General features: G+C 35.9%; 1 protein-coding gene across 2 annotated transcripts in view; it reads left to right on the top strand.

Annotated features, from left to right (window-relative positions):
* The window catches only part of LRBA (LPS responsive beige-like anchor protein), a 721,911-nt gene that overhangs the window by 517,697 nt on the left and 177,954 nt on the right, over positions 1–26,260 (top strand). For both annotated transcript variants that reach the window (XM_059066707.2, XM_059066706.2), the window contains exon 43: positions 2,840–2,952. In XM_059066707.2, the coding sequence (XP_058922690.1) occupies positions 2,840–2,952 (113 nt within the window). The remainder of the gene's footprint in view (positions 1–2,839; positions 2,953–26,260) is intronic.

Here is a 26,260-nt window from a genome sequence, read left to right as displayed (position 1 = left end):
AGGCTATACTGCAAAGCTACAGTAATCAGGACAGTATGGTACTGACACAAAACCAGAAATATAGATCAATGGAGCAGGATAGAAAGCCCAGAGATAAACGCACCCACATGTGGTCACCTTATCTTTGATAAAGGAAGCAAAAATATACAATGGAGAAAAGACAGCCTCTTCAATAAGTGATGCTGGGAAAACTGGACAGCTACATGTAAAAGAATGAAATTAGAACACTCCCTAACATCATACACAAAAATAAACTCAAAATGGATTAAAGACCTAAATGTAAGACCGGACACTATAAAACTCTTAGAGGAAAATATAGGAAGAACACTCTTTGACATAAATCACAGCAAGATCTTTTTTGATCCACCTCTTAGAGTAATGGAAATAAAAAGAAAAATAAACAAATGGGACCTAATGAAACTTAAAAGCTTTTGCACAGCAAAGGAAACCATAAACAAGATGAAAAGACAACTCTCAGAATGGGAGAAAATATTTGCAAATGAAGCAACTGAAAAGGGATTAATCTCCAAAATTTACAAGCAGGTCATGCAGCTCAATATCAAAAAAACAAACAACCCAATCCAAAAAAAACCTAAAATAGACAGAAAACCTAAATAGACATTTCTCCAAAGAAGATATACCGACTGCCAACAACCACATGAAAGGATGCTCAACATCACTAATCATTAGAGAAATGCAAATCAAAACTACAATGAGGTATCACCTCATGTCAGAATGGCCATCATCAAAAAATGTACAATTAATAAATGCTGGACAGGGTGTGGAGAAAAGGGAACCCTCTTGCACTGTTGGTGGGAATGTAAATTGATATAGCCACTATGGAGAACAGTATGGAAGTTCCTTAAAAAACTAAAAATAGAGCTACCATATGACGCAGCAATCCCACTACTGGACATATACCGTGAGAAAAACATGATTCAAAAAGAGTCATGTACCACAATGTTCATTGCAGCTCTATTTACAATAGCCACCGCATGAAGCAACCTAAGTGTCCATTGACAGATGAATGGATAAGGAAGTTGTGGCACATATATACAATGGAATATTAGCCATAAAAAGAAACGAAATTGTGTTATTTGTAGTGAGGTGACTGGACCTAGTGTCTGTCATACAGAGTGAAGTCAGAAAGAGAAAAACAAATACCATATGCTAACACATATATATGTAATCTAAAAAAAAAATGGTTCTGAAGAACCTAGGGGCAGGGCAGGAATAAAGATGCAGACATAGAGAATGGACTTGAGGACACAGGAAGGAGGAAAGGTAAGCTGGAATGAAGTGAGAGAGTGGCATGGACATATATACCAAAGGTAAAATAGATAGCTATTGGGAAGCAGCCACATAGCACAGGGAGATCAGCTCGGTGCTTTGTGACCACCTAGAGGGGTGGGACAGGGAGGGTGGGAGGGAGACGCAAGAGGGAGTAGGTATGGAGATATATGTATATGTATAGCTGATTCACTGTTATAAAGCAGAAACTAACACACCATTGTAAAGCAATTATACTCCAATAAAGATGTTTAAAAAAAAACCAAAACATCAAATCATAAGGGAGTGCTTCCCTGATGGTGCAGTGGTTGAGAGTCCGCCTGCCGATGCAGGGGACACAGGTTCGTGCCCCGGTCCAGAACGATCCCACATGCTGTGGAGTGGCTGGGCCCGTGAGCCATGGCCGCTGAGCCTGCGCGTCCGGAGCCTGTGCGTCCGGAGCCTGTGCTCCGCAACGGGAGAGGCCACAATAGTGAGAGGCCCGCGTTCTGCAAAAAAAAAAAAAAAAAAATCATAAGGGAGGCTTAGATACCAAGAATTTGTGTGGAGAGCTACTGTAATACTCAGCTGTATATTGATATGATATCCATATATATTTGAGAACAGGAAAAGAATGGAGATGATATAATACACTAGACAAAAGAAATCAACCAATATTAATATCCTTATTTGCCTTGTATTTTAGCCATAAAAATCTGTTCACATTAAATCTAAGTAAAAATTGGTTATAGACTAGTAAAATGGTGGAGTCAAACGCCAACATTTTAACTCCAGAAACAATGATGTCATCTACCATGCTGCCTCCCTAAAGTGGTGATATCCAGAAAACTGCTGTTTCTACATGGATGGGCTACCTCATCGTTTGTTTTATTCATATTTTTAGTAGACCTGAATGTGTCATTGAATGTCATTAGTTTAGAAGAAGCATAGAAGAGTATGTGGAAGCATTTGGGAATGGAGTAAGCAACATCTATGATGCTGTGCATTATGTTCAAAGGAGCATAGAATTTGAAAGCTGTCACAGAAATTTCAGAGTTATTAAGAACAACCTGGTCATTTTACAGTTGACTGTGAATGCCCATAGGGTGAAGTCACTTGAACTTGGTTGATCAATTGATTGGTTGTTTGGTTAATTAATGGCGAAGAAAGGATTCTGGTTTTGAAAAACTCTATGAGATTGCAAATTGTTTTTTAAATTCTTAATGAAGATTATTTTATTTGGTGCAGGCTTTCAACTAATAAAAAATAGTTGTGTAATTTATAAGATGTGGGTACAGAGTGTCTGGATTTGAATGTAGTTCGACCATTACTAGTTGCATGATTTGGGGCAAGTTACATAAACTTTTGTGCCTCGGTTTTTTTATCTGTAAAATGGGGGTGATACCAATTTCATAGGGTTATTGTGAGAATTAAATGAAATCATGAATGGATAGCACTGAGAACAATGTCTGGCACTCAAAAATTGTTGTTCTTTTTACATTTAGTATATTCCTGAATGTTTATCATTTCGTTCTTCTAAATTAAGAATGACTTTTTTTTCCTCTTCCAGGACGGAGTTACAATGACTTAAATCAGTACCCAGTGTTTCCCTGGATCATTACTAATTATGAATCAGAAGAACTGGATCTTACTTTGCCAAGTAACTTCAGAGATTTGTCCAAGGTAATTTCTTAGTAATCATCTGAAACACTATCTTGAATATAAAAATATTCAAGTGATTATCTTTATTTTCACATCACATTTAAAAATATTTTAATATTATTATAACTTTAATATATGTGTCTTTTAAATGTATTTTCATTATTCTCAAATTTAAAATAGAAAAATTTAATATGCATGGTAACCTTGATGGCAATTAAAAATATTAAGTTATATTTTTTTCTTCATATACATTCAAGAAGATATTATTCCCAAATATCAACTTCTTCTAAGGGTGTCAGTACTTGATAAAAGATATGAAGAACATCATGGAAACTTCTCACCAGCACTCTCGTAAAAAGACAAGTAACCCCACACTGTTCCGTGTCTCCTAAGTGATTTTCCTCTACCTCTTGCCCTTCTCTGAGCCATTCCTCACTACAGCAGAATGGATCCCCTTTAAATATAATTTTGAATTCCATAAATTCAGTGCTTAAACCTTTCTTGCCTTATCATTGCATGCAGAATGAATCTTTCCCAACTCCACAGTTTGCTTTCTCTGCCTTGAACGTTCATCTCTCTGCTCTGAGTGGCTGACTGTCTCTGTCCTTTAGGAACAACACCTCCTCATAGAGACCATTACTGATTCCTTCCTTCCTCTCTTTCTTTCAGAGCACCTAAAATATCCTGCATTTTTACGTATCTTTCTACCTACTTGTTTTGGTTCTTCTTGTGTGCTCTACTAAAGTTCATAAAGATAGAGTTCTCGTTTACCATTATTTCTCCCTTGCCTAGTATAGGACCTGCCATTCAATAAATATGTTAAATGAATTAAATAATAAAATATACATGACATTTCCCCCAAATTCTAAAAAATTAATTTTAACTGTGTTAAAATTAATCAGTCTATTTTTAATTTTAAAATGTGAAACATGTAAATAACAAAAACTACCTCTAATTTACCGCATATCAATAAAGAATAATAACGTTTTATACACACACTCACTGGTTTTTCTATAAGTATATTCTCATATCGTCAGGTATTCTTTAAGAATTTTCCATTTCTGCCCTGAATTATCAACAAACAGAATATCCTGAATCCTTTTTCACTTGTAAAGGAGAGTTTTCATTTTCAAAAGAAAGCCTTGTTTGCACATTACCTATTGGATATGGGATTAATGTGTAGAATATATAGAGAACTCCTAAAACTCAACAACAAAAACCGAACAACCTGATTCAAAAACGGGTGAAGAATTTGAATAGACAGTTCTCCAAAGAAGTTATACAAATGGCCAATGAGCAGATGCAAAGGTGTTCACCATTACTAATTGTTAGGAAAATGTATATCAAAACCAAATGAGATACCACTTCACAGCCAGTAGGATGGCTTTAATTTAAAAATAAATAAATAATCATAAGATAACAAGTATTGGTGAAGATGTGGAGAAATTAGAGCCCTTGTGCACTGCTGGTGTGACTGTAAAATGGTGAAACTGACATGGAAAAAAGTGTGGCAATTCCTTCAAAATAAAAAATAGAATTACCCTAACATCCAGCTATATCCCTGGTGGTTGCCAGGGCCTGGCAGGGGGAGGGAGAAATGGAGACTCACTTAATGGGTATAGAGTCTCAGTTTTGCAAGATGAAACAAGTTCTGGAGTTGGAAGGTGGTGATGGTTGGCCAACAACCTGAATGTAATGCCACTGAACTTACACTTAAAAGTGGTTAAAATGGTAAGGTTCATGTTATGTATATTTTATAACAATTAAAAAACAAAAACAATAAAAAGGCCAGTAAGGGGAGAAAAAGAGGTAATTAGTAAACTAGACACAAAATAGAGGTGTGAAAAAGCGCCTGCATGTTCCTGCTTTTACTTTTCTTTGATCACCTTGAGAACAACATGCCCAGGTTAACTAGCTGGAGGGTCAGGACTGACACCTGGAGGATGGCTGAGCTGTGTGAGCTGAGGCCAGCCCTCAGCTGACCACGAACATATGAGCAAGCACAACCAAGAGCAGCCAGCTGTGGCTCAGATCAGCAGAATTTCCCAGGTGACCCATTGACTATGAGGAATAGTAAATGGATAAATGTTTTTTGGTGTTTTTTTTTTTTTAAAGGAAAGCTTTGCTTACATTTAGGTATTGTATTTGTTCTAAGACCCTGTAGTATTTCACTGGAATCTGTAGAACTCTCTTGTCTAATAAATGAGGACTGTATTAGTTTGACTTGTGTAGTGAGCCATGCAGTAGGTCAATAGTAAAAACTGGACAGCTTTTTAATTCTCAGACTATTATATCCTCCTATCCTTTATTTGAGTGAAAGTAAAGATCTCATTTTTCATTAAATTGTTAAAATGTAAAATTTGCCTCACAAAATAAATATATAACCTTTCTAGACATCTAGAAGAATTGCCTTTTTTTGTTTAAGCTGAGTCCTTCAGTTTGGACTTCTATTTAAGCACATAACTTATTAAGATGTTTTGTGCTTTAGAGGACTTTTTGTAGGCTCTTTAAGATGCAGTGAGTAGTTAGATGGATTGTGGACAAGGTGCATGTTTATGTCTTGATGGAACAGTAGCAATGGTGCTAAGTGGGAGGCTGTTTGGATTTTTCTGCTGAGGCTGTATTTCTCTCTTCTGCCATCACTGTACCTGAACAAGAACTCCCATAACCCTATCACCTCGTCTTACTACTTCCTTGACAAAAGCCTCCATTCTCTGACCCTCATCTTTGTTCTTTATTCCACTAAAAATCTTACATGACCAGAAGAAAGCCTTCAAAACAATTTGTTTAAAGTAGGTCCTATGAATTTTTTCATTATGAGAATCTGATGAAATAGTATCAGCAAAATGCTATTATTATTTGCCAGGTAAACAGAATCTTTTATTCAAATTGAATCTTATTTGTATGTTGCAGCTGTTTCTAAGGAACTTGCCAAATAGTTTTGCTAGGTGTGTAAAACACTGTTTTAACTCATGTCTTTATAACTTATCTTCTGTATGTGATAAATAAGGTTACTTTTATGCCCCACTAGACAAGCAATAGAAATTTTGCTTTTTCTATTTTATTAGATTAAAAGTAAAAAGGGGCTCAAAAGCCAAAGCAAAAGAGTTATTTTCATTATTCTCTATCTATAAATGTCCATATCCACTATACAAAGATATAAAAATATCACTTTTGTGATTTAGTGTGTTTAATTGTAGTAATATCCATTTTTATATTATAAGAGATTTTGTGAAAGAATTGTGTTTTGTGCTGAGGAAGGAAAATTTATTTCAACACTAGCTGAACAGCACTTAATTGGCTAGCCAACCATAGTGCGATTAGCAGAGCTGGGAAGAAGTAGGGAGCTAATACTCAACCACATAACTACAGCATCTCCTTTCCTATAAAGCAGCAGTAGTTCAAATGCTACAAAAGCCATTCAAGTTCATGAAAATGGAATTCTGCTACTACTAATTGTTTTCATTAAATATTCATGGAAATAAGTGAGTTTGGAATTAACTGAATTATTTTAAGTGAAATAAGCATATCAGTATTTGAAAATTGTACTTTCCATGTATAACATTGTTTACTTTATAAAATGTATCTCATTCCTATTGGTATTAAAATCTGCCTAATGTTTACAGTATGATTCCATTTTGAAATATCTGTTTATATACATATTTTCAGGAATGCATCACATACATAAAATGAGCTATATCTGTATGAAAAATGATTATAATAGAATTATATTGAAGTTTGTCCCATAGTATACATTTAGCAAACATTACTATTTGTTTAAATAAACTTGTGAAATCAAAGGAAACATTGTGTGCAAAGCTTAATTTAAAATATAGACAGATCTTACCCTCCTTCTTAAGTAGATAATATAGCCTGACTAGCTTTAAAATGCATTGAATTATTTATGTGTGTTTATGTCCATTTAATTTCCCCAAAGCTGGTTTTCAGAGGAGTTTTAGTAGCGTTGATGCAAAGCTACAATTTTATTTGGTAATCTCTTCCATGTTGCACAGGGAATTCTCTTTCTGAAGCTGAATTAATGTAATCAACACCCTTTCTTCTGTATTATGTTTCTGATCATTCTCTTCAAAAACAAAGTCTAAATGGGGCAGTGCAAAAAAAATGTCTAGTCTGAAAATCACAATGAAAATTTAATATTTCCTTGTATTGAGAAACTGCTCATTTAACATAATGGTTTGATTTATTCTTTTAAAGCTGAAAAAAAGTAGAGATCAGTTTTGAAGTTGATTTTTTTTCTCCACTTACCCTGTTGTTTCATCACTAGTCTGAAATTCTGACTGATGAGAAGACAGATCTAACCATGCATAAACTTTGAAGTGACATTAATCCATATTTTACAAATGCACACTGATTTTTATATTTTGACAGTCTTCTTGGAAGAGATAAGAACTTTTTTTTGTCTTTATAAGAAGTTATAATTAGGACAGGAATATATTTACAAAATGTCATGCCATAAAAACAAATTATGATGGCTGGGTGTTTCAGAACCAGGGCTTCCTTGGTGGATTAGTAAGATTTTTTTGTGCTATTGCGATTTATTTATTTATTTATTTCCTTAGTAGGAGATTGATTGTGTAAGCCAGTTTTCTAAGTGAGGAAAATCAAGATAATCAGGTACAATCATTTCTGTTCTAATTGATCAACATAGTTACTTTGGAATATTTAATGTATATACCTGGATACCTATTCCAAAAAACAAGTATGCTGTTAGATTGAAATGGAACCATCCATTTCCAAGTGAAATCTTGCAAATGAAAACTCAGCTGTAAATTTCAGAAGGTAGGAACATCTCACTTTATTACTGTTAATTAATGTTTATGAAGGGCTTAGTATATGCCAGGCTCTTATTTAAGAATATCACATGTGTTAATTCTTTTAACCCTCACAAAGGACTTCTAAGATTGGTAACGTTGTTATTGTCTTGACAGGGGCAGAAATTGAGGCACCATGAGGTTAAGCAAGTTGTACAAAGTCACACAGCTAGTGGATAGAATCAGAATTTAAACTCTATGCCGTTCACAACTAGCATTTTTAAAAAGGAATAGAATAGTATAGCATTACATTAAAAAAAGAAAGTAATGTGCATCATGTACGAATCTTCTGCTTAAGAGGGGTGTGTGTGTGTGTGTGTGTGTGTGTGTGTGTGTGTGTGTGTGTGTGTGTGCGCGCGCGTGCGCGTGCTGGGTTATGATTTGAAATGACAGATTTCTTACTATGAGTTTTGGCCCAGAAACCTTGAGAAACGCTGCAACATGCTACACTGCTTTCTACATTTGGCATCAATTGCTAAGTCTGTTTTGATGTTATTTCATCAAGTTGCTTTTCACCTCTCATGCTGAAATGCATGGTAAGAGACAACCAGCATTCCATTGCTTGAAAAAGGAAAGCTTTTCCCAATTGCCTACTCCTGGTGTGTTTGTCCCAGGTTATGCCCCAAGCTTTTTTGACCAAGCCTGTTTTATGAAAAAGCTGAATGTTTGCTTAAATCTAGAGAATACCTGATGTTACTACTCGAGCATTCATTTGTGTTTTTCATTTATTGATTGTTCATTGAGTAATAGTGTGTGCAAGGGACTCTTAGTTTCTGGAGATTAGATAAAATTAAATCTTCTAAGTTACTATTTTACTAAAAAATAACTGAAGATTGGGGGGGGAAAGCAGGACTGGCCAAGGTATAATCAAGTATTTAATATTTATTAGAGCTCACATTCTTAAAGTGAAGGAAAATACTGAAAGAAAGAATTCAAGATAGAGGGAAAAGAAAAGTCATGCATTTTTCAACTGTAGAGTGCAAGCACAATGTGAGCTGTTATTTTGTTTAAGAGTCAAGAAAAGTAAACGTTAGGGGAAAATGACCCTACACCTCTATCTCCTAATTCGTACCTTGCAGTGTAGAAATTTGAGCAGTTTACTATCATCAGATCTTCAAACTGTATTTTAAATTTTGGTCCAGGTCCCAGTTAATCATAGGTTTTTGTTGGTTGGTTGGTTGGTTGGTTGGTTTTAAACCTATCTTACAATGTTGTACCATCCACACTCTGTTAAACTAGCAGCTTTCATTGCTCTAGTCTGGATCAAAATGTTTCTAAAGTGTACATTCTGAGATAACTGAAGAGAACTGAATGACAAGGCTGTTCTGAATTTATTTACTGGTTGATGAGTTGCTATTGTTTGTCCTTGTATTTATTGTGTTTTTTTCTCTCTCTCTCTCTTTGTTTAAGCAAAAGTAGATGATTTCCACCACCACCCCTGCCCCGCCTCCTGTCTCCTTTTTATCTCCTACCATTTGGTTGTGTGTTTTTATATGTGAGATATTTCTCCTAACACACACATTTAATATACAGCATTCATCTTGACCTGGAATTGACTACCGACATTTAACTGTTGTTGATCAGACAGCACTTCTTTATCTCTTTAAGTTTTAAGTGCTGTTTCTGACGAATGCCAGTCCTTTTAGTAGGCTCTGTAACAGATATACTGGGAATCAATATACCATCTAGATGTCACAGAGGGAAAAGAACACTCTTTTGGGGGCGGGGGGGCAATATTGTTTGAAAATGATAGGCGTTATAACTTATACTTTGTTTTTCTATTTATTGGGCTTCAGTCAAAACCAAAGGAATTCAAACTTAAATAAAACAGTGATATTGTATTATAACAGTAAATAATGGATCTTAAAGTATTTAAATAAAACATAATTGCAGAGAAAGAAATTTTAAATTATCCCACATTTGGCTCTTTTTTATTGGCTGACAAGATATATTAAAAATATTTTAATCTTGACATCAAATATACTGTTATATGCCACATGGATCTTAGGGATTTTGATATAAATTACATTCCCTGGCCTTGGGGAGTTTATAGTCCAGTCAGCAAAAGAATGATATTGGGAAAGGTTAGAATCTTTTTGTAGGATTGTGAGGGAAGCCCTAGTAGGTGTCTTTAACAAACAATTTGTATAAGCGCCCTCCCTTCTTTAATCCCTTCAACAACACTGTAAGGAATGTGTTATTATCTTTGTTTTACACATAATGAAACTAAGATTTAGTGAAGTTAAGAAACTCTCTAAGGTCATACATTTTCCAAGTGTTAAGGCTATGATTTGATCTCAGATCTGTCCCTATCACTGAACTGGTAGACTTTAGATATAACCAGAAAGAATAGTTTACATTGAATACTTGCATTTCTACTTCTTTTCAATATGCAACTACTGTTACCTTTATCTTGGCAAAAGACTAGCGGTTGACTTTTTGGAGAAATTGTACTGGAGAAGTTTCTGATTTGAGAACAACAAAAACAGCAGAGGAAGAGTTGAAGGGCAAGGAATGGAAAACAGGAGGATTAACAGAAAGCTTTAAGAACTGAATGGTGAAGGCCCCCAGACCCCTTTTGCTGTCATGCTATCGGAACTCCGACAGCCAGGCTTGTACCAGCCCCACCCTGTAGGACAGAAAATTGTGTTACTCTTTGGATATACTGACTGGCTCAAGAGAAAAGACCTGAAAAGTACTGACATTTAGGGATCCTACTTGGAGCCCACCTGATTTCAGTGAACTTCAGTCAGCTCTTTCACGCCTCATTCTTAAAAATGAAGGTAGCAGACATTTAAAGACAGCCTTCAGGGTGAAGGACAGCAGAGACTAAATGGAATAGAAAAATAAAAGAAACCAGAAGAAACAAAGACAATTTAAGAAGCAGAAGAAGCCTTAAAAACAAAACAAGAATAAATACCCTCACAGAGAAAAACTATTGCATTAATAGAAAAAGAAAATGAGTTTATAGAAAGTAGAGTGTAAGTGCAGATGTTTTCTAAAAGGAACATCCAAAATAAAAGGGGAAATAGCCTGGAAAGTTAAAATTCAAGAACCAGAGTAGGAAATTTTTGTATTTAGATAGACTTGTGTCAGCCTGCCTCTATTTATTAGAAGGGACCGTTAGCAAAGTACTTAATTGGGGGGATCCTATATAGCAAACTGCTTTTTATGTAGTATTTGTATAATACTGAAGAAAAGTTTTCATGGGTACACTGACCTTTTAAAACTTTAAATTATTACATGTTCAGTGTGATATACTTTGTTTAACATATGGCTATGCAACATTTTCCCCACAATTTAAAGTTAAGTTTAGCAAAATGTGAACATACACACACACGCACACGGGGCAATATATTGTGGTGTGTTTAGAGGATTTGCTGAAGCTTTGTTTTTAAATTAGGAAAACAATCTATTGGTTTTGTATGACTATTTTTTTTTAATTTGTATTTTTAAAGTATTAGCACTCTGTCTAGCAGATTTGTTTTTTAATTAGAAGTTACCTTCTAGTGGAAGTTTTTATATGACTCTAACAGAGGTTAAGCCTACACTTAGTTTAAGCAGCCTTCAATGACATTGTTTTTTTAACATTAGTCAGAAAATGATAAAGTGAAGTAACTGAAATGGATTGTGGTTAATATTACTGTCAGGGAGATGAATAATCTTGACATGTACCAGCAACACACTGCCAGTCCATTAATCCTTCTCAAAGTTAAGTATTTATTCTCAAATCATCCTAAGTTACTGTGGTGTGGAGTGATCATTTATTATTATTTATAAATGAATTGTTTTATTTACATAGCATTACCAGTTTTATCCCATAGTACTTCCTGTTTTCTTAGTTTCGTGCTGGGTGTACTAACTTGGGTAGATCCTGAGTAAGGAACATGTACTGAACCATAAATTCACATAAAAATTGTTTTTGAAACACCTAGAAAATAAATTTTTTAAGTTGAATAAGCTCTGGTATTATACTTCTGATTTCAGGCTGGAGTATTTTTTTCTAAGAGAGTAAATATCGTAGGAAGACATTTTAAAAACCTGTATACATTTGGAGCTTTCTTTATATCTTTGTGTCAACTTCTCATTCTTACCTTTCCCTGTTTTTATTCTCCAAGTCCGTTTATTAGAATAAGCACATTTATTCAACATAAACAAAGGTTTATAGTACCCTGTTTATACTGAATAAATGTTTTTATTCAAATAATTGATTATTAAACATTTTCTGGGTACCTTTTGTAGACATTGTTCTGAGAACTGTGAGAAACAAAGGTGAATGAAATAGACCTTACTTTTAAAGAGTTTTACAACCAAATAAATGTTATGTAGGAACCATTTATACAAGAATAGTTTTATTTCTGTGTGACTGTGACACATTTCTATGTGACTGTGAAACATTTTATTTCTGCGTGACTTAACTTTAGACTGTCCCACTTTCAGAAAAGGAGTTTTTAATAAAACTGTGAGTTCACGATTTATAATGTCAACCAGCAAATGATTTGAAAATCTGAGTGGTACCTTTCTGAAATACAGACAAGGTGATTAGAAGACATTCATAGCATTCAGAATTGTTGTATCATTTACAACTCCACTGTTTAATGCCCTTTATAAACTTGAGGTATCATCCTCTTTAGGCCATCTTTCCAGGATTCTGTTCTAGGACCTGATTTATTTGACAGTTTCACCAATATTACAAATTGATCAAACAGCTTGCATTACAGTAATTAAAATACAAAGTTTTAAATCATTTTTCAGAATGAAATACTCATGTAAAATATTTAGTGAAATACAAAGAAAAAATGTGACATCTTACATTTAGGCTTAGAAATATACAGTATTAAAAAAAAAACAGTAAGGAGAGGATGAAGATAAGTCAGAGTTCAAAATATAAATGTCAGTAGTCTTATTGGTGGGAAGGAAGATAAAGATGTAGCAGTTGTTTTCCACCTATAGCCTTAGGTCACTTGAAGGGGGGACTGTGGGTTTACTGCAAGAGGCCTGTGAATTCATGTCTACATGTATATATTTGGACCCTGTCTTACTGGAAAAATTTAAAGCTGCTGATGTAGATTATTTAGTTGACTACATGCTTATTATTACCTAACAGTGATTTGACTTTACTAAAAACAAATTGTGTCAAACATAATTATTATTACCCTCTTCTACTGTTGCTGCTGATACTACTTATTTTTATCTATAATCTATCATAGTTGCAAGATAACAGTTGAAGTTCATTTGTTTTACAAATGCAAGTCCAGTTCTTCCAACACCATTTGTTGAAAAGACTATTTTTCACATAAATTGTCTGGGAACCTTTGTTGGAACTAAATTGACTATATATTGTGTAGGTCTATTTCTAGACTCTATTCTCTTCAGTCAGTTAGGGAATCTATCCTTATATGGATACCACACTGTCTTTTTTACTATAGCTTTATAGTTAGTCATAAAATCAGGTCATGTGAATCCAACTATGTCTTCTTTTATAAAATTGTTTTGGCTATGCTAGGTTTTCTGTTTTTCCCATATAAATATAGGAATCAGCCTGTCAATTCTGCTGAAATTTTGATTGGTATTGTACTTAATCAGTAGGCCATCTTTACTAAAAATGATATATTAGCAATATTGAATCTTCCATTCCATAAATATGGTTTATCTTCCATTCGTTTAGGTTTTCTTTAATTTCTCGCTAATGTTTTGTGGCTTTTAGTAAACAATTCTTGTACATATTCTGTTAATTTATCCTTAAAATTTTCATGCTTTTTATTGTTACAAAATTTTCAGTTCCAGTTGGTCATTGCTAGTATATTGGAACACAATTTAATTTTTTATATTGACCTTGTATTTTACAACCTTCCTAGACTCAGTTATTCATGCTAGCAGCCTTTTTGTAGACTTTAGGACTTCCTACATCTCCCAATGCATACTTACTGCATTATATAATGTTAACTAGAAGTTCTGAGAGTGCCTTGTCTTTGATCTTAGGGGAAGAGCCTTTACTTTCATCATTAAGTATGATAGTAGCTATAGGTTTCATATGTTTCTATTGTTTTTTCTGTTTTCAGTTTCAGTGACCTTTGCTTCCCTTATTATTTTTCTTTCTACTTGATTTGGATTTAATTTCTCCTCTTTTTTAGTGTCTTAAGGTAGAAGCGTTAAACTATTGATTTCAGGTCTCTTTTTCTTTCTAATATAAGCATTTTGGACTTTTAACTTCCAGAACTGTGAGAAAATAAATTTCTATTGTTTTAGGCCACACAGTTTGTGGTAGTTTGTTATAGGAGCTCTAGGAATCTAACACAGTGTGTACACATTTCAGATTGTTATGTTTTCCTTATAAATGAATCCCATTATCTTTATGTAAGGTCTCCTTTCATACCTGGTAATAGTCTATTTTCTGAAGTCTACCTTTTCTGATGTTGATGTAGATATGACAGTGTTATTCTGATTATTACTTGTAGTATTTTTTTCTATCATTTTTTTTAAACCTGTCTGTGGCTTTATTTTTTAAATTTCTTTTCTGTGGACAATATATAATGGAGTCTTGCTTTTATACCCATTTTGATAAGCTCTGCATTTTAATTGTGTTGTTGAGACCATTTACATTTAATGTAATTTTTTATATAGTCAGTTTAAATGTACTTTCTTGCCATCTGTTTTTTATCCCTTATATCAGTTCTTTGTACCTTGTCTCCCTTTATCTGTTTTCTTTTAGATTACGTATTTTTATTATTCCATTTTATCTTCACTGTGTCTTGTTATTTATACCTCTTTTTAAAAAGTTTAGTGGTTTCTTTATGGTTTGAAATATATGTCTTCAACTTATGACAGCCTTTCTTCAAATAATAATATACCATTTCATGTATAGTCTTCAAACCTTAAAACAGTGTACTCCTGTTTTCCCTATTCCATCCTTTTGGAGTGAGAGCCCATTAGGAACTGTGTTTTGTTTTGTTTTGTTTTGTTCTTTCTTTATCTGCTGTACAGGCATATCTTGTTTTGTTGTGCTTTACTTTATCATGCTTTGCAGTTATTGAGTTTTTTACAAATTGAACATTTGTGGCAACCCTGCCTTGAACAAGTCTATAAGTGCCATTTTTTCAACAGTGTTTGCTTATTTTGGTTCTGTGTCATATTTTGGTAATTTTTGCAATATTTCAAACCCTCCATCATTAAAAAGATTATGACTACTGAAGACTCAGATGGTGGTTAGAATTTTTTAGCAATAATGTATTTTAAAATTAGGACATGTACATTGTGTTTTTAGACATAATGCTATTGCACACTTAATAGACTACAGTATAGTGTAAACATAAGTTTTATATGCACTGGGAAACCAAAAAATTCACGTGACTTGCTGTATTGCTGTATTTACTTTATTGCAGTGGTCTGGAACCAAACCTGCAGTATCTCCGAGGTATGCCTGTATAGTCTTGTGGGTCTTGAGAATGCAAGCCTCGTTGGCTTTCAGAGCTAGGTGTTTTGAGGGCCTGTCTCACAAGTGGAAGTCTTAAATGTTGAGGTGCTAGGTGTTTGGTCCCAAACTCACTCCTCAGGGAGAATCCATGAGTTGTGAATTCCCTCCCAGTGGTGCGTCAGCTGGTGTGTCACTGTCAGGGGTGGGGTTTATGAGATTGTGTCATACCCTTTCCTACCTGTTATGATGTGGGTTTTTCTTTTTTGCCCAAGGTTTAAGAGTTGCTCAGCTAGGTTTTAGATTTCTTTCAGAGGGAATTGTTCCATGTGTAGCTGAATTTTCAGTTTTGCTGTGGGAAGAACTGAGTTCAGGAGCCTCCTTTGTCACTTCTTTGGACCAGAACTCCTGATTTTAATGGTCCTAAGTGTTTCTTTAATTGGATAGGTGAATCACTCAGCTAATGAATAGGTTTTGTTATAATAGCATTGAGCCTCTTGGGTGTTTGTCATTTTCATAATTACTTAAAACATCTTTTTTTTAGTTGACCTTGGATTGTTAAGATTGTTTTTCAGGTTCCTCCAGGCATTTAGCTCAACAATGACATTGGATTATCAGATTATTTTAATTGACTTATGTGCCTTTCTCAAACAGATAAATACCTAGAGTGAAAATCCTTAATATGAACCATAGCTAAATAACATAGAACTGTGAAGGCATTGCTACTAAATCTACCAATGTGAGCCTCTGAAATGATTTAGATTCTACATCGGTACAATAAATAAAATGGAATACTATCTTTTTCCCAAGATGTGTTTGTTAAATTGAAATAGTATAGGGGGTATATGTTTACTGCCACTTGGAAGAACGTGTGTTTTCAAGGGATTAAAATCTGCTCTGGTACTTGAAAACAAAAGTAGTTATTTGTTAACTCTAAAAGCCATAGTAGTGTGTCAATGAAAGTATTTTCTCGACAATACTAAATAAAATGTAGAGTGTGTGAGGATAAGTGCCAAAGCATCTCAGCTGCATATAGCACATGATGAAATATCCTAGAAGCCAAGGTTGAGTAAGTGTTGATGAGTCTGTTTGTTTATTTGTCATTTAGATAAAAGAGCTGCTACAACTTGACACAAAATAGTTCCTGCACCCCCTAACAGTGGCAACATTACTTAAATGACAGGGGCTATTCTTTTATTTTCATCTCTTTGGGGGTGGGGGAGGAAGGCAGGGGTAGAGGGGCACAAAATGAAATTCATTGGCTTCTTTAAAAATTTTCAACAACACACGGATTAAAGGCTTTCATTTGGCTTCATAGATGTGGATATACAAATATAAAAGTTAAGAGGCAAGTAAAGCAATAAACTTTGGTGACAATGTTTATGTTTTGTGTTCACTTTTTTTTTTAACATCTTTATTGGAATATAATTGCTTTATAATGTTGTGTTCGCTTCTGCTGTATAACAAAGTGAATCAGCAATTATGTATACATACATCCCCATATCTCCTCCCTCTTGAGTCTCCCTCCCACCCTCCCTATCCCACCCCTCTAGGCGGACACAAAGCACCCAGCTGATCTCCCTGTGCTATGCAGCTGCTTCCCAGTAGCTATCTATTTTACCACTGGTAGTGTATATATGTCAGTGCTACTCTCTCACTTCGTCCCAGCTTACTCTTCCTGCTCCCTGTGTCCTCAAGTCCATTCTGTATGTATGCATCTTTATTCCTGCCTAATCCTAGGTTCTTTAGAAGCTTTTTTTTTTTAAAGATTCCATATATATGTGTTAGCATATGTTATTGGATTCATAGATGTGGATATACAAATATAAAAGTTAAGAGGCAAGTAAAGCAATAAACTTTGGTGACAATGTTTATGTTTATGTTTTGTGTTTACTTTTTTTTAAACATCTTTATTGGAATATGTGTTACCATATGTTATTTGTTTTTCTCTTTCCGACTTTCTTCACTCCATGTAAGTGACTCTGGGTCCATCCACCACGCTACAAATAACTCAACTTCATTTCGTTTTATGGCTGAGTAATATTCCACTGTATATATGTGCCACATCTTCTTTATCCATTCATCTGCCGATGGACACTTAGGTTGCTTCCATGTCCCGGCTATTGTAAATAGAGTTGCAATGAACATTGTGGTACATGACTCTTTTTGAACTATGGTTTTCTCAGGGTATATGCCCCATAGTGGGATTGCTAGGTCGTATGGTAGTTCTATTTGTAGTTTTTTAAGGAACCTCCATGCTGTTCTCCATAGTGGCTGTATCAATTTACATTCCCACCAACAGTGCAAGAGGGTTCCCTTTTCTCCACACCCTGTCCAACATTTATTGTTTGTAGATTTTTTGATGATGGCCATTCTGACCGGTGTGAGGTGATACCTCATATTTCTGATTTGCATTTCTCTAATGATTAGTGATGTTGAGCGTCCTTTCATGTGTTTGTTGGCAATCAGTATATCTTCTTTGGAGAAATGTCTATTTAGATTTTCTGCACGTCTCTGGATTTGGTTGTTGGTTTTTTTAATATTGAGCTGCATGAGCTGCTTGTACATTTTGGAGATTAATCTTTTGTCAGTTGCTTCATTTGCAAATATTGTCTCCCATTTGAGGGTTTTCTTTTCATCGTGTTTATGGCTTACGTGGCTGTGCAAAAGCTTTTAAGTTTCATTAGGTCCCATTTGTTTATTTTTCTTTTTATTTCCATTTCTCTAGGAGGTGAGTTGAAAAGGATCTGGCTGTGATTTATGTCATGGAGTGTTCTGCCTAAGTTTTCCACTAAGAGTTTTACAGTGTCTGGCCTTACATTTAGATCTTTAATCCATCTTGAGTTTATTTTTGTGTATGGTGTTAGGGAGTGTTGTAATTTCATTCTTTTACATGTAGCTGACCAGTTTTCCCAGCACCACTTATTGAAGAGTCTGTCTTTTCTCCATTGTGTATTCTTGCATCCTTTATCAAAGATAAGGTTACCATATGTGTGTGGATTTATCTCTGGGCTTTCTATCCTGTTCCATTGATCTGTATTTCTGTTTTTGTGCCATTACCGTACTGTCTTGATTACTGTAGCTTTGTAGTATAGTCTGAAGTCAGGGAGCCTGATTCCTCCAGCTCCGTTTTTCTTTCTCAAGATTGCTTTGGCTACTCGAGGTCTTTTGTGTTTCCATCCAAATTGTGAATTTTTTTGTTCTAGTTCTGTGAAAAATGACATTGGTAGTTTGATAGGGATTGCTCTGAATCTGTAGATTGCTTTGGGTACTATAGTCATTTTCACAATGTTGACTCTTCCAATCCAAGAACATGGTATATCTCTCCATCTGTTTGTATCATCTTTAATTTCTTTCATCAATGTCTTATAGTTTTCTACGTACAAGTCTTTTGTCTCCTTAGGTAGGTTTGTCCTTAGATCTTTTATTCTTTTTGTTGCAGTGGTAAATGGGAATGTTTCCTTAATTTATCTTTCAGATTTTTCATCATTAGTGTATAGGAATGCAAGAGATTTCTGTCCATTAATTTTGTATCCTGCTACTTTACCAAATTCATTGATTAGCTCTTGTAGTTTTCTGGTAGCATCTTTAGGATTCTCTATGTATAGTATCATATCATCTGGAAACAGTGACAGCTTTACTCCTTCTTTTCCAATTTGGATTCCTTTTATTTCTTTTTCTTCTCTGATTGCTGTGGATAACACTTCCAAAACTATGTTGAGTAAGAGTGGTGAGAGTGGGCAACCTTGTCTTGTTCCTGATCTTAGTGGAAGTGGTTTCAGTTTTTCACCATTGAGAACGATGTTGGCTGTGGGTTTGTCATATATGGCCTTTATTATGTTGAGGTAAGCCCCTCTGTGCCTACTTTATGGAGGGTTTTTATCATGGGTGGGTGTTGAATGGGTGTTGAATTTTTGTCAAAAGCTTTTTCTGCATCTCTTGTGGTGATTCTTCAGTATTTGTTTTTCTCCTTCAGTTTTTTTTTTGTTTGTTTGTTTTTTAACATCTTTATTGGAGTATAACTGTTTTACAATGGTGTGTTAGTTTCTGCTTTACAACAAAGTGAATCAGTTATACCTATACATATGTTCCCATATCTCTTCCCTCTTGCGTCTCCCTCCCTCTCACCCTCCCTATCCCACCCCTCTAGATGGTCACAAAGCACAGAGCTGATCTCCCTGTGCTATGCGGCTGCTTCCCACTAGCTATCTGTTTTACATTTGGTAGTGTATATATGTCCATGCCGCTCTCTCGCTTCGTCACAGCTTACCCTTCCCCGCCAATATCCTCAAGTCCATGCTCTAGTAGGTCTGTGTTTTATTCCCGTCCTACCACTAATCTCTTCATGACATTTTTTTTTCTTAGATTCCATATATATGTGTTAGCATACGGTATTTGTTTTTCTCCTTCTGACTTACTTCACTCTGTATGACAGACTCCAGGTCTATCCACCTCATTGCAAATAACTCAGTTTCATTTCTTTTTATGGCTGAGTAATATTCCATTGTATATATGTGCCACATCTTCTTTATCCATTCATCTGCTGATGGACACTTAGGTTGCTTCCATGTCCTGTCTATTGTAAATAGAGCTGCAATGAACATTTTGGTACATGACTCTTTTTGAATTATGGTTTTCTCAGGGTATATGCCCAGTAGTGGGATTGTGGGGTCGTATGGTAGTTCTATTTGTAGTTTTATAAGGAACTTTCATGCTGTTCTCCATAGTGGCTGTATCAATTTACATTCCCACCAGCAGTGCAACAGTGTTCCCTTTTCTCCACACCCTCTCCAGCATTTATTGTTTCTAGAGTTTTTGATGATGGCCATTCTGACCAGTGTGAGATGATATCTCACTGTAGTTTTGATTTGCATTTCTCTAATGATTAATAATGTTGAGCATTCTTTCATGTGTTTTTTGACAATCTGTATATCTTCTTTGGAGAAATGTCTTTGTAGTTCTTCTGCCCACTTTTGGATCAGGTTGCTTGTTTTTTTTGTTATTGAGCTGCATGAGTTGCTTATGAATTTTGGATATTAATCCTTTGTCAGTTGCTTCATTTGCAAATATTTTCTCCCATTCTCAGGGTTGTCTTTTTGTCTTGTTTATGGTATACTTTGCTGTGCAAAGGCTTTTAAGTTTCATTAGGTCCCATTTGTTTATTTTTATTTCCATTTCTCTAGGAGGTGGGTCAAAAAGGATCTTGCTGTGATTTATGTAATAGAGTGTTCTGCCTATGTTTTCCTCTAAGAGTTTGATAGTGTCTGGCCTTACATGTAGGTCTTTAACCCATTTTGAGTTTATTTTTGTGTGTGGTGTTAGGGAGTGTTCTAATTTCATATTTTTACATGCAGCTGTCCAGTTTTCCCAGCACCACTTATTGAAGAGGCTGTCTTTTCTCCACTGTATATCCTTCCCTTCTTTATCAAAGATAAGGTGATCATATGAGTGGGTGTTTATTCTGGCTTTCTGTCCTGGTCCATTGATATATATTTCTGTTTTTGTGCCAGTACCATACTGTCTTTTTTTTTTTTTTTTTTTTTTTTTTTTTGGTGCTAGGCGGGCCTCTCACTTTCGTGCCGTCTCCCATTGTGGAGCAGAGGCTCCGGACACACAGGCTCAGCGGCCATGGCTCACAGGCCCAGCCGCTCCGCGGCATGTGGAATCTTCCTGGACCGGGGCACAAACCCGTGTCCCCTACATCGGCAGGTGGATTCTCAACCACTGCGCCACCAGGGAAGCCCCATACTGTCTTGATTACCGTAGCCTTGTAGTATAGTCTGAAGTCAGGGAGCCTGATTCCTCCAGCTCCATTTTTCATTCTCAAGATTGCTTTGGCTACTTGGGGTCTTTAGTGTTTCCATACAAATTGTGAAATTTTTTGTTCTAGTTCTTTAAAAAATGACATTGGTAGTTTGATAGGGATTGCATTGAATCTGTAGATTGCTTTGGGTACTATAGTCATTTTCACAATGTTGATTCTTCCATCCAAGAACATGGTATATTTCTCTACCTATTTGTATCATCTTTAATTTCTTTCATCAGTGTCTTATAGTTTTCTGCATACAGGTCTTTTGTCTCCTTAGGTAGGTTTATTCCTAGATATTTTATTCTTTTTGTTGCAGTGGTAAATGGGAGTGTTTTCTTAATTTCACTCTCAGATTTTTCATCATTAGTGTATAAGAATGCCAGATATTTCTGTGCATTAATTTTGTATCCTGCTACTTTACCAAATTCATTGATTAGCTCTAGCAGTTTTCTGGTAGCATCCTTAGGATTCTCTATGTATAGTAGCATGTCATCTGGAAACAGTGACAGCTTTACTCCTTCTTTTCCAATTTGGATTCCTTTTATTTCTTTTTCTTCTCTGATTGCTGTGGATAACACTTCCAAAACTATGTTGAGTAAGAGCGGTGAGAGTGGGCAACCTTGTCTTGTTCCTGATCTTAGTGGAAATGGTTTCAGTTTTTCACCATTGAGACTGATGCTGGCTGTGGGTTTGTCATATATGGCCTTTATGTTGAGGAAAATTCCCTCTGTGCCTACTTTCTGCTGGGTTTATTTCATAAATGGGTGTTGAATTTTGTCAAAAGCTTTCTCTGAATCTATTGGGATGATCATATGGTTTTTCTTCTTCAGTTTGTTGATATGGTGTATCACGTTGATTGATTTCCATATATTGAAGAATCCTTGCATTACTGGGATAAACCCCACTTGATCATGGTGTATGATCCTTTTAATGTGCTGTTGGATTCTGTTTGCTAGTATTTTGTTGAGGATTTTTGCATCTATGTTCATCAGTGATATTGGCCTGTAGTTTTCTTTCTTTGTGACGTCTTTGTCTGGTTTTGGTAACAGGGTGATGGTGGCCTCATAGAATGAGTTTGGGAGTGTTCCTCCCTCTGCTATCTTTTGGAAGAGTTTGAGAAGGATAGGTGTTAGCTCTTCTCTAAATGTTTGATAGAATTCGCCTGTGAAGCCATCTGGTCCTGGGCTTTTGTTTGTTGGAAGAGTTTTAATCACAGTTTCAATTTGAGTGCCATCTGGTCCTGGGCTTTTGTTTGTTGGAAGAGTTTTAATCACAGTTTCAATTTGAGTGCTTGTGATTGGTCTGTTCATATTGTCTATTTCTTCCTGGTTCAGTCTCGGCAGGTTGTGCATTTCTAAGAATTTGTCCATTTCTTCCAGGTTGTCCATTTTGTTGGCATATAGTTGCTTGTAGGAATCTCTGATGATCCTTTGTATTTCTGCAGTGGCATTTGTTACTTTTCCCTTTTCATTTCTAATTCTATTGATTTGAGTCTTCTCCCTTTTTTACTTGATGAGTCTGTCTAATGGTTTATCAATTTTGTTTATCTCTCAAAGAACCAGCTTTTAGTTTTATTGATCTCTGTTATCGTTTCCTTCATTTCTCTTTCATTTATTTATGATCTGATCTTTATGATTTCTTTCCTTCTGCTAACTTCAGGGTTTTTTTGTTGTTCTTTCTCTAATTGCTTTAGGTGTAAGGTTAGGTTGTTTATTTGAGGTGTTTCTTGTTTCTTGAGGTAGGATTTTATTGCTATAAACTTCCCTCTTAGAACTGCTTTTGCTGCATACCATAGGTTTTGGGTCATCATGTTTTTATTGTCATTTGTTTCTATGTATTTTTTGATTTTATCTTTGATTTCTTAAGTGATCTCTTGGTTATTAAGAAGTGTATTGTTTAGCCTCCATGTGTTTGTAATTTTTACAGATTTTTTCCTATAATTGATATTTAGTCTCATATTTGGAGATGATACTGGATACTATTTCAGTTTTCTTAAATTTACCAAGGCTTTATTTGTGACCCAAGAAATGATCTATCCTGGAGAATGTTCCATGAGCACTTGAGAAGAAAGTGTATTCTGTTGTTTTGATGGAATGTTCTATAAATATCAGTTAAATCCATGTTGTTTCATGTATCATTTAAAGCTTGAGTTTCCTTATTTATTTTCATTTTGGATGATCTGTCCCATGGTGACAGTGGGTTGTTGAAGTCCCCTACTATGATTGTGTTACTGTTGATTTCCCCTTTTATGGCTGTTAGTACTTTTCTTATGTATTGAGGTGCTCCTATGTTGGGTGCATAAATATTTACAGTTGTTATATCTTTTTCTTGGATTGATCCCTTCATCATTATGTTGTGTCCTTCTTTGTCTCTTGTAACAGTCTTTTTTTTAAAGTCTGTTTTGTCTGATATGAGAATTGCTACTCCAGTTTTCTTTTGCTTTACATTTGCATGGAATATCTTTTTCCATCCCTTCACTTTCAGTCTTTATGTGTCCCTAGGTCTGAAGTGGGTCTCTTGTAGGCAGCATATATATGGGTCTTGTTTTTGTATCCATTCAGCCAGTCTGTGTCTTTTGGTGGGAGCATTTAATCCATTTACATTTAAGGTAATTATCGATATGTATGTTCCTATTACCACTTTCCTAATTGTTTTGGGTTTGTTATTGTAAGTCTTTTCCTTCTCTTGTGTTTCCTGCCTACAGAAGTTCCTTTAGCATTTGTTGTAAAGCTAGTTTGGTGGTGCTGAATTCTCTTAGGTTTTGCTTGTCTGTAAATGTTTTAATTTCTCTGTTGAATGTGAATGAGATCCTTGCTGAGTCGAGTAATCTTGCTTGTAGGTTTTTCCCTTTCATCACTTTAAATATGTCCTGCTACTCCCTCTGGCTTGCAGAGTTTCTGCTGAAAGATCAGCTGTTAACCTTATGGGGATTCCCTTGTATGTTAATTGTTGCTTTTCCTTTGCTGCTCTTAATATTTTTTTCTTTTTATTTAATTTTTGATAGTTTGATTAATGTGTGTCTTGGCGTGTTTCTCCTTGGATTTATCCCGTGTGGGACTCTCTGTGCTTCCTGGAGTTGATTATTTCCTTTCCCATATTAGGGAAGTTTTCAACTATCATCTCTTCAAATATTTTCTCAGCAGGTTTTTTTTTTTTTTTTCTCTTCTTCTCTGACCTCTGTAATTCAAATGTTGGTGCATTTAATATTGATCCAGATGTCTCTGGGATTGTCCTCAATTCTTTTCATTCTTTTTTCTTTATTCTGCTCTGTAGTAGTTAATTCCACTATTTTTTCTTCCAGGTAAGTTATCTGTTCTTCTGCCTCAGTTATTCTGCTATTGATTCCTTCTAGAGAATTTTTTATTTCATTTATTGTGTTGTTCATTATTGTTTGTTTGCTCTTTAGTTTTTCTAGGCCCTTGTTAAATGTTTCTTTTATTTTCTCCATTTTATTTCCAAGATTTTGGATCATCTTTACTATCATTACTCTGAATTTTTTTTCAGGTAGACTGCGTATTTCCTCTTTATTTGCCTGGTCTGCTGGTTTTTTATCTTGCTCCTTCATCTGCTGTGTGTTTCTCTGTTTTCTCACTTTGCTTAACTTACTGTGTTTGGAGTCTTCTTATTGCAGGCTGCAGGTTAGTAGTTCCCATTGTTTTTGGTTTCTGCCCCCAGTGGCTAAGATTGGTTCAGTTGCTTGTGTAGGTTTCCTGGTGGAGGGGACTATTGTCTGTGTTCTATTGGATGAGGCTGGATCTTGTCTTTGTGGTGGGCAGGACCGTGTCCAGTGGTATGTTTTGGGGTATCTGTGACCTTCTGATTCTAGGCAGCCTGTCTGCTAATGGACGGGGCTGTAGTCCTGTCTTGCTAGTTGTATGGCATAGGGTGTCTAGCACTGTAGCTTGCTGGTCATTGAGTGGAGCTGGGTCTTAATGTTGAGATGGACATCTTTGGGAGAGCTTTTGCCATTTGATATTACATGGGGCTGGGAGGTCTTGGTGGACCAATGTCCTGAAGGCAGCTCTCCCACCTCAGAGACTCAGTCCTGACACCCGGCCAGAGCTCCAAGACCCTGTCAGCCACATGGCTCAGAAGAAAAGGGAGAAAGAAAAAGAAAGAAGGAAAGAAAATAAATTAATTAATTAAATAAAATTATTAAAATAGAAAACAAATGTTAAACATAAATAAATAGGGGGCTTCCCTGGTGGCACAGCGGTTGAGGGTCTGCCTGCCTCTGCAGGGGACACGGGTTCATGCCTCAGTCCGGGAGGATCCCACATGCTGTGGAGTGGCTGGGCCAGTGAGCCATGGCCACTGAGCCTGCGTGTCCGGAGCCTGTGGTCCGCAACGGGAGAGGCCACAACAGTGAGAGGCCTAGTATGGCCAAAAAAATAAATAAATAAAAATAATTAATTAATTAAAAATAAAAGAAAGAGGGAAAGAACGAAGAGACCAATCAAGCCAAAAAACAAATCCTCCAATGATAACAAGTGGTAAAAACTATATTAAAAAGAAAGAAAAGCATACAGTCAGAACCCTAGGACAGATGGCGGAAGCAAAGCCATACAGGCAAAATCACACATAGAAGCATACACATGCATACCCACAAAATGGGAAAAAGAAAAAATATATATATATGAAAAATTAAAAAAGAAAGAGAGCAACCAAATCAATAAACAATCTACCAATAATAATAAGCTCTAAATACTAAACTAAGATAAACCTAACACCAGAAACAGATGCAGAAAGCAAACCCCAAGTCTATAGTTGCTCCCAAAATCCACCACCTCAATTTTGGGATGATTCGTTGTCTACTCAGGTATTCCACAGATGCAGGGTACATCAGGTTGATTGTGCAGATTTAATCTGCTGCTCCTGAGGGTGCTGGGGGAAATTTCCCTTTCTCTTCTTTGTTTGCACAGCTCCTGAGGTTCACATTCGGATTTGGTCCTGCCTCTGTGTGTAGGTCACCTGAGGACCTCTGTTCCAACCCAGACAGGACAGGGTTAAAGGAGCAGCTAATTAGGGAACTCTGGCTTACTCAGGCTCAGGTGATGGAGGGGTACAGAATGCAGGGTGAGCCTGCAGCAGCATAGGCCGGCTTGATGTTGCACCAGCCTGAGGTGCGGCATGTGTTCTCCCCGGGAAGTTGTCCCTGGATCATGGGACCCTGGCAGTGGCAGGCTGCACAGGCTCCTGGGAGGGGAGGTGTGGAGAGTGACCTGTGCTTGAACACAGGCTTCTTGGTGGCTCCAGCAGCAGCCTTGGCATTTCATG

This window comes from Kogia breviceps, chromosome 6 (assembly GCF_026419965.1).
Source record: "Kogia breviceps isolate mKogBre1 chromosome 6, mKogBre1 haplotype 1, whole genome shotgun sequence".
NCBI lineage: Eukaryota > Metazoa > Chordata > Mammalia > Artiodactyla > Physeteridae > Kogia > Kogia breviceps.
This window is presented reverse-complemented; position numbering and strand designations above follow the sequence as displayed.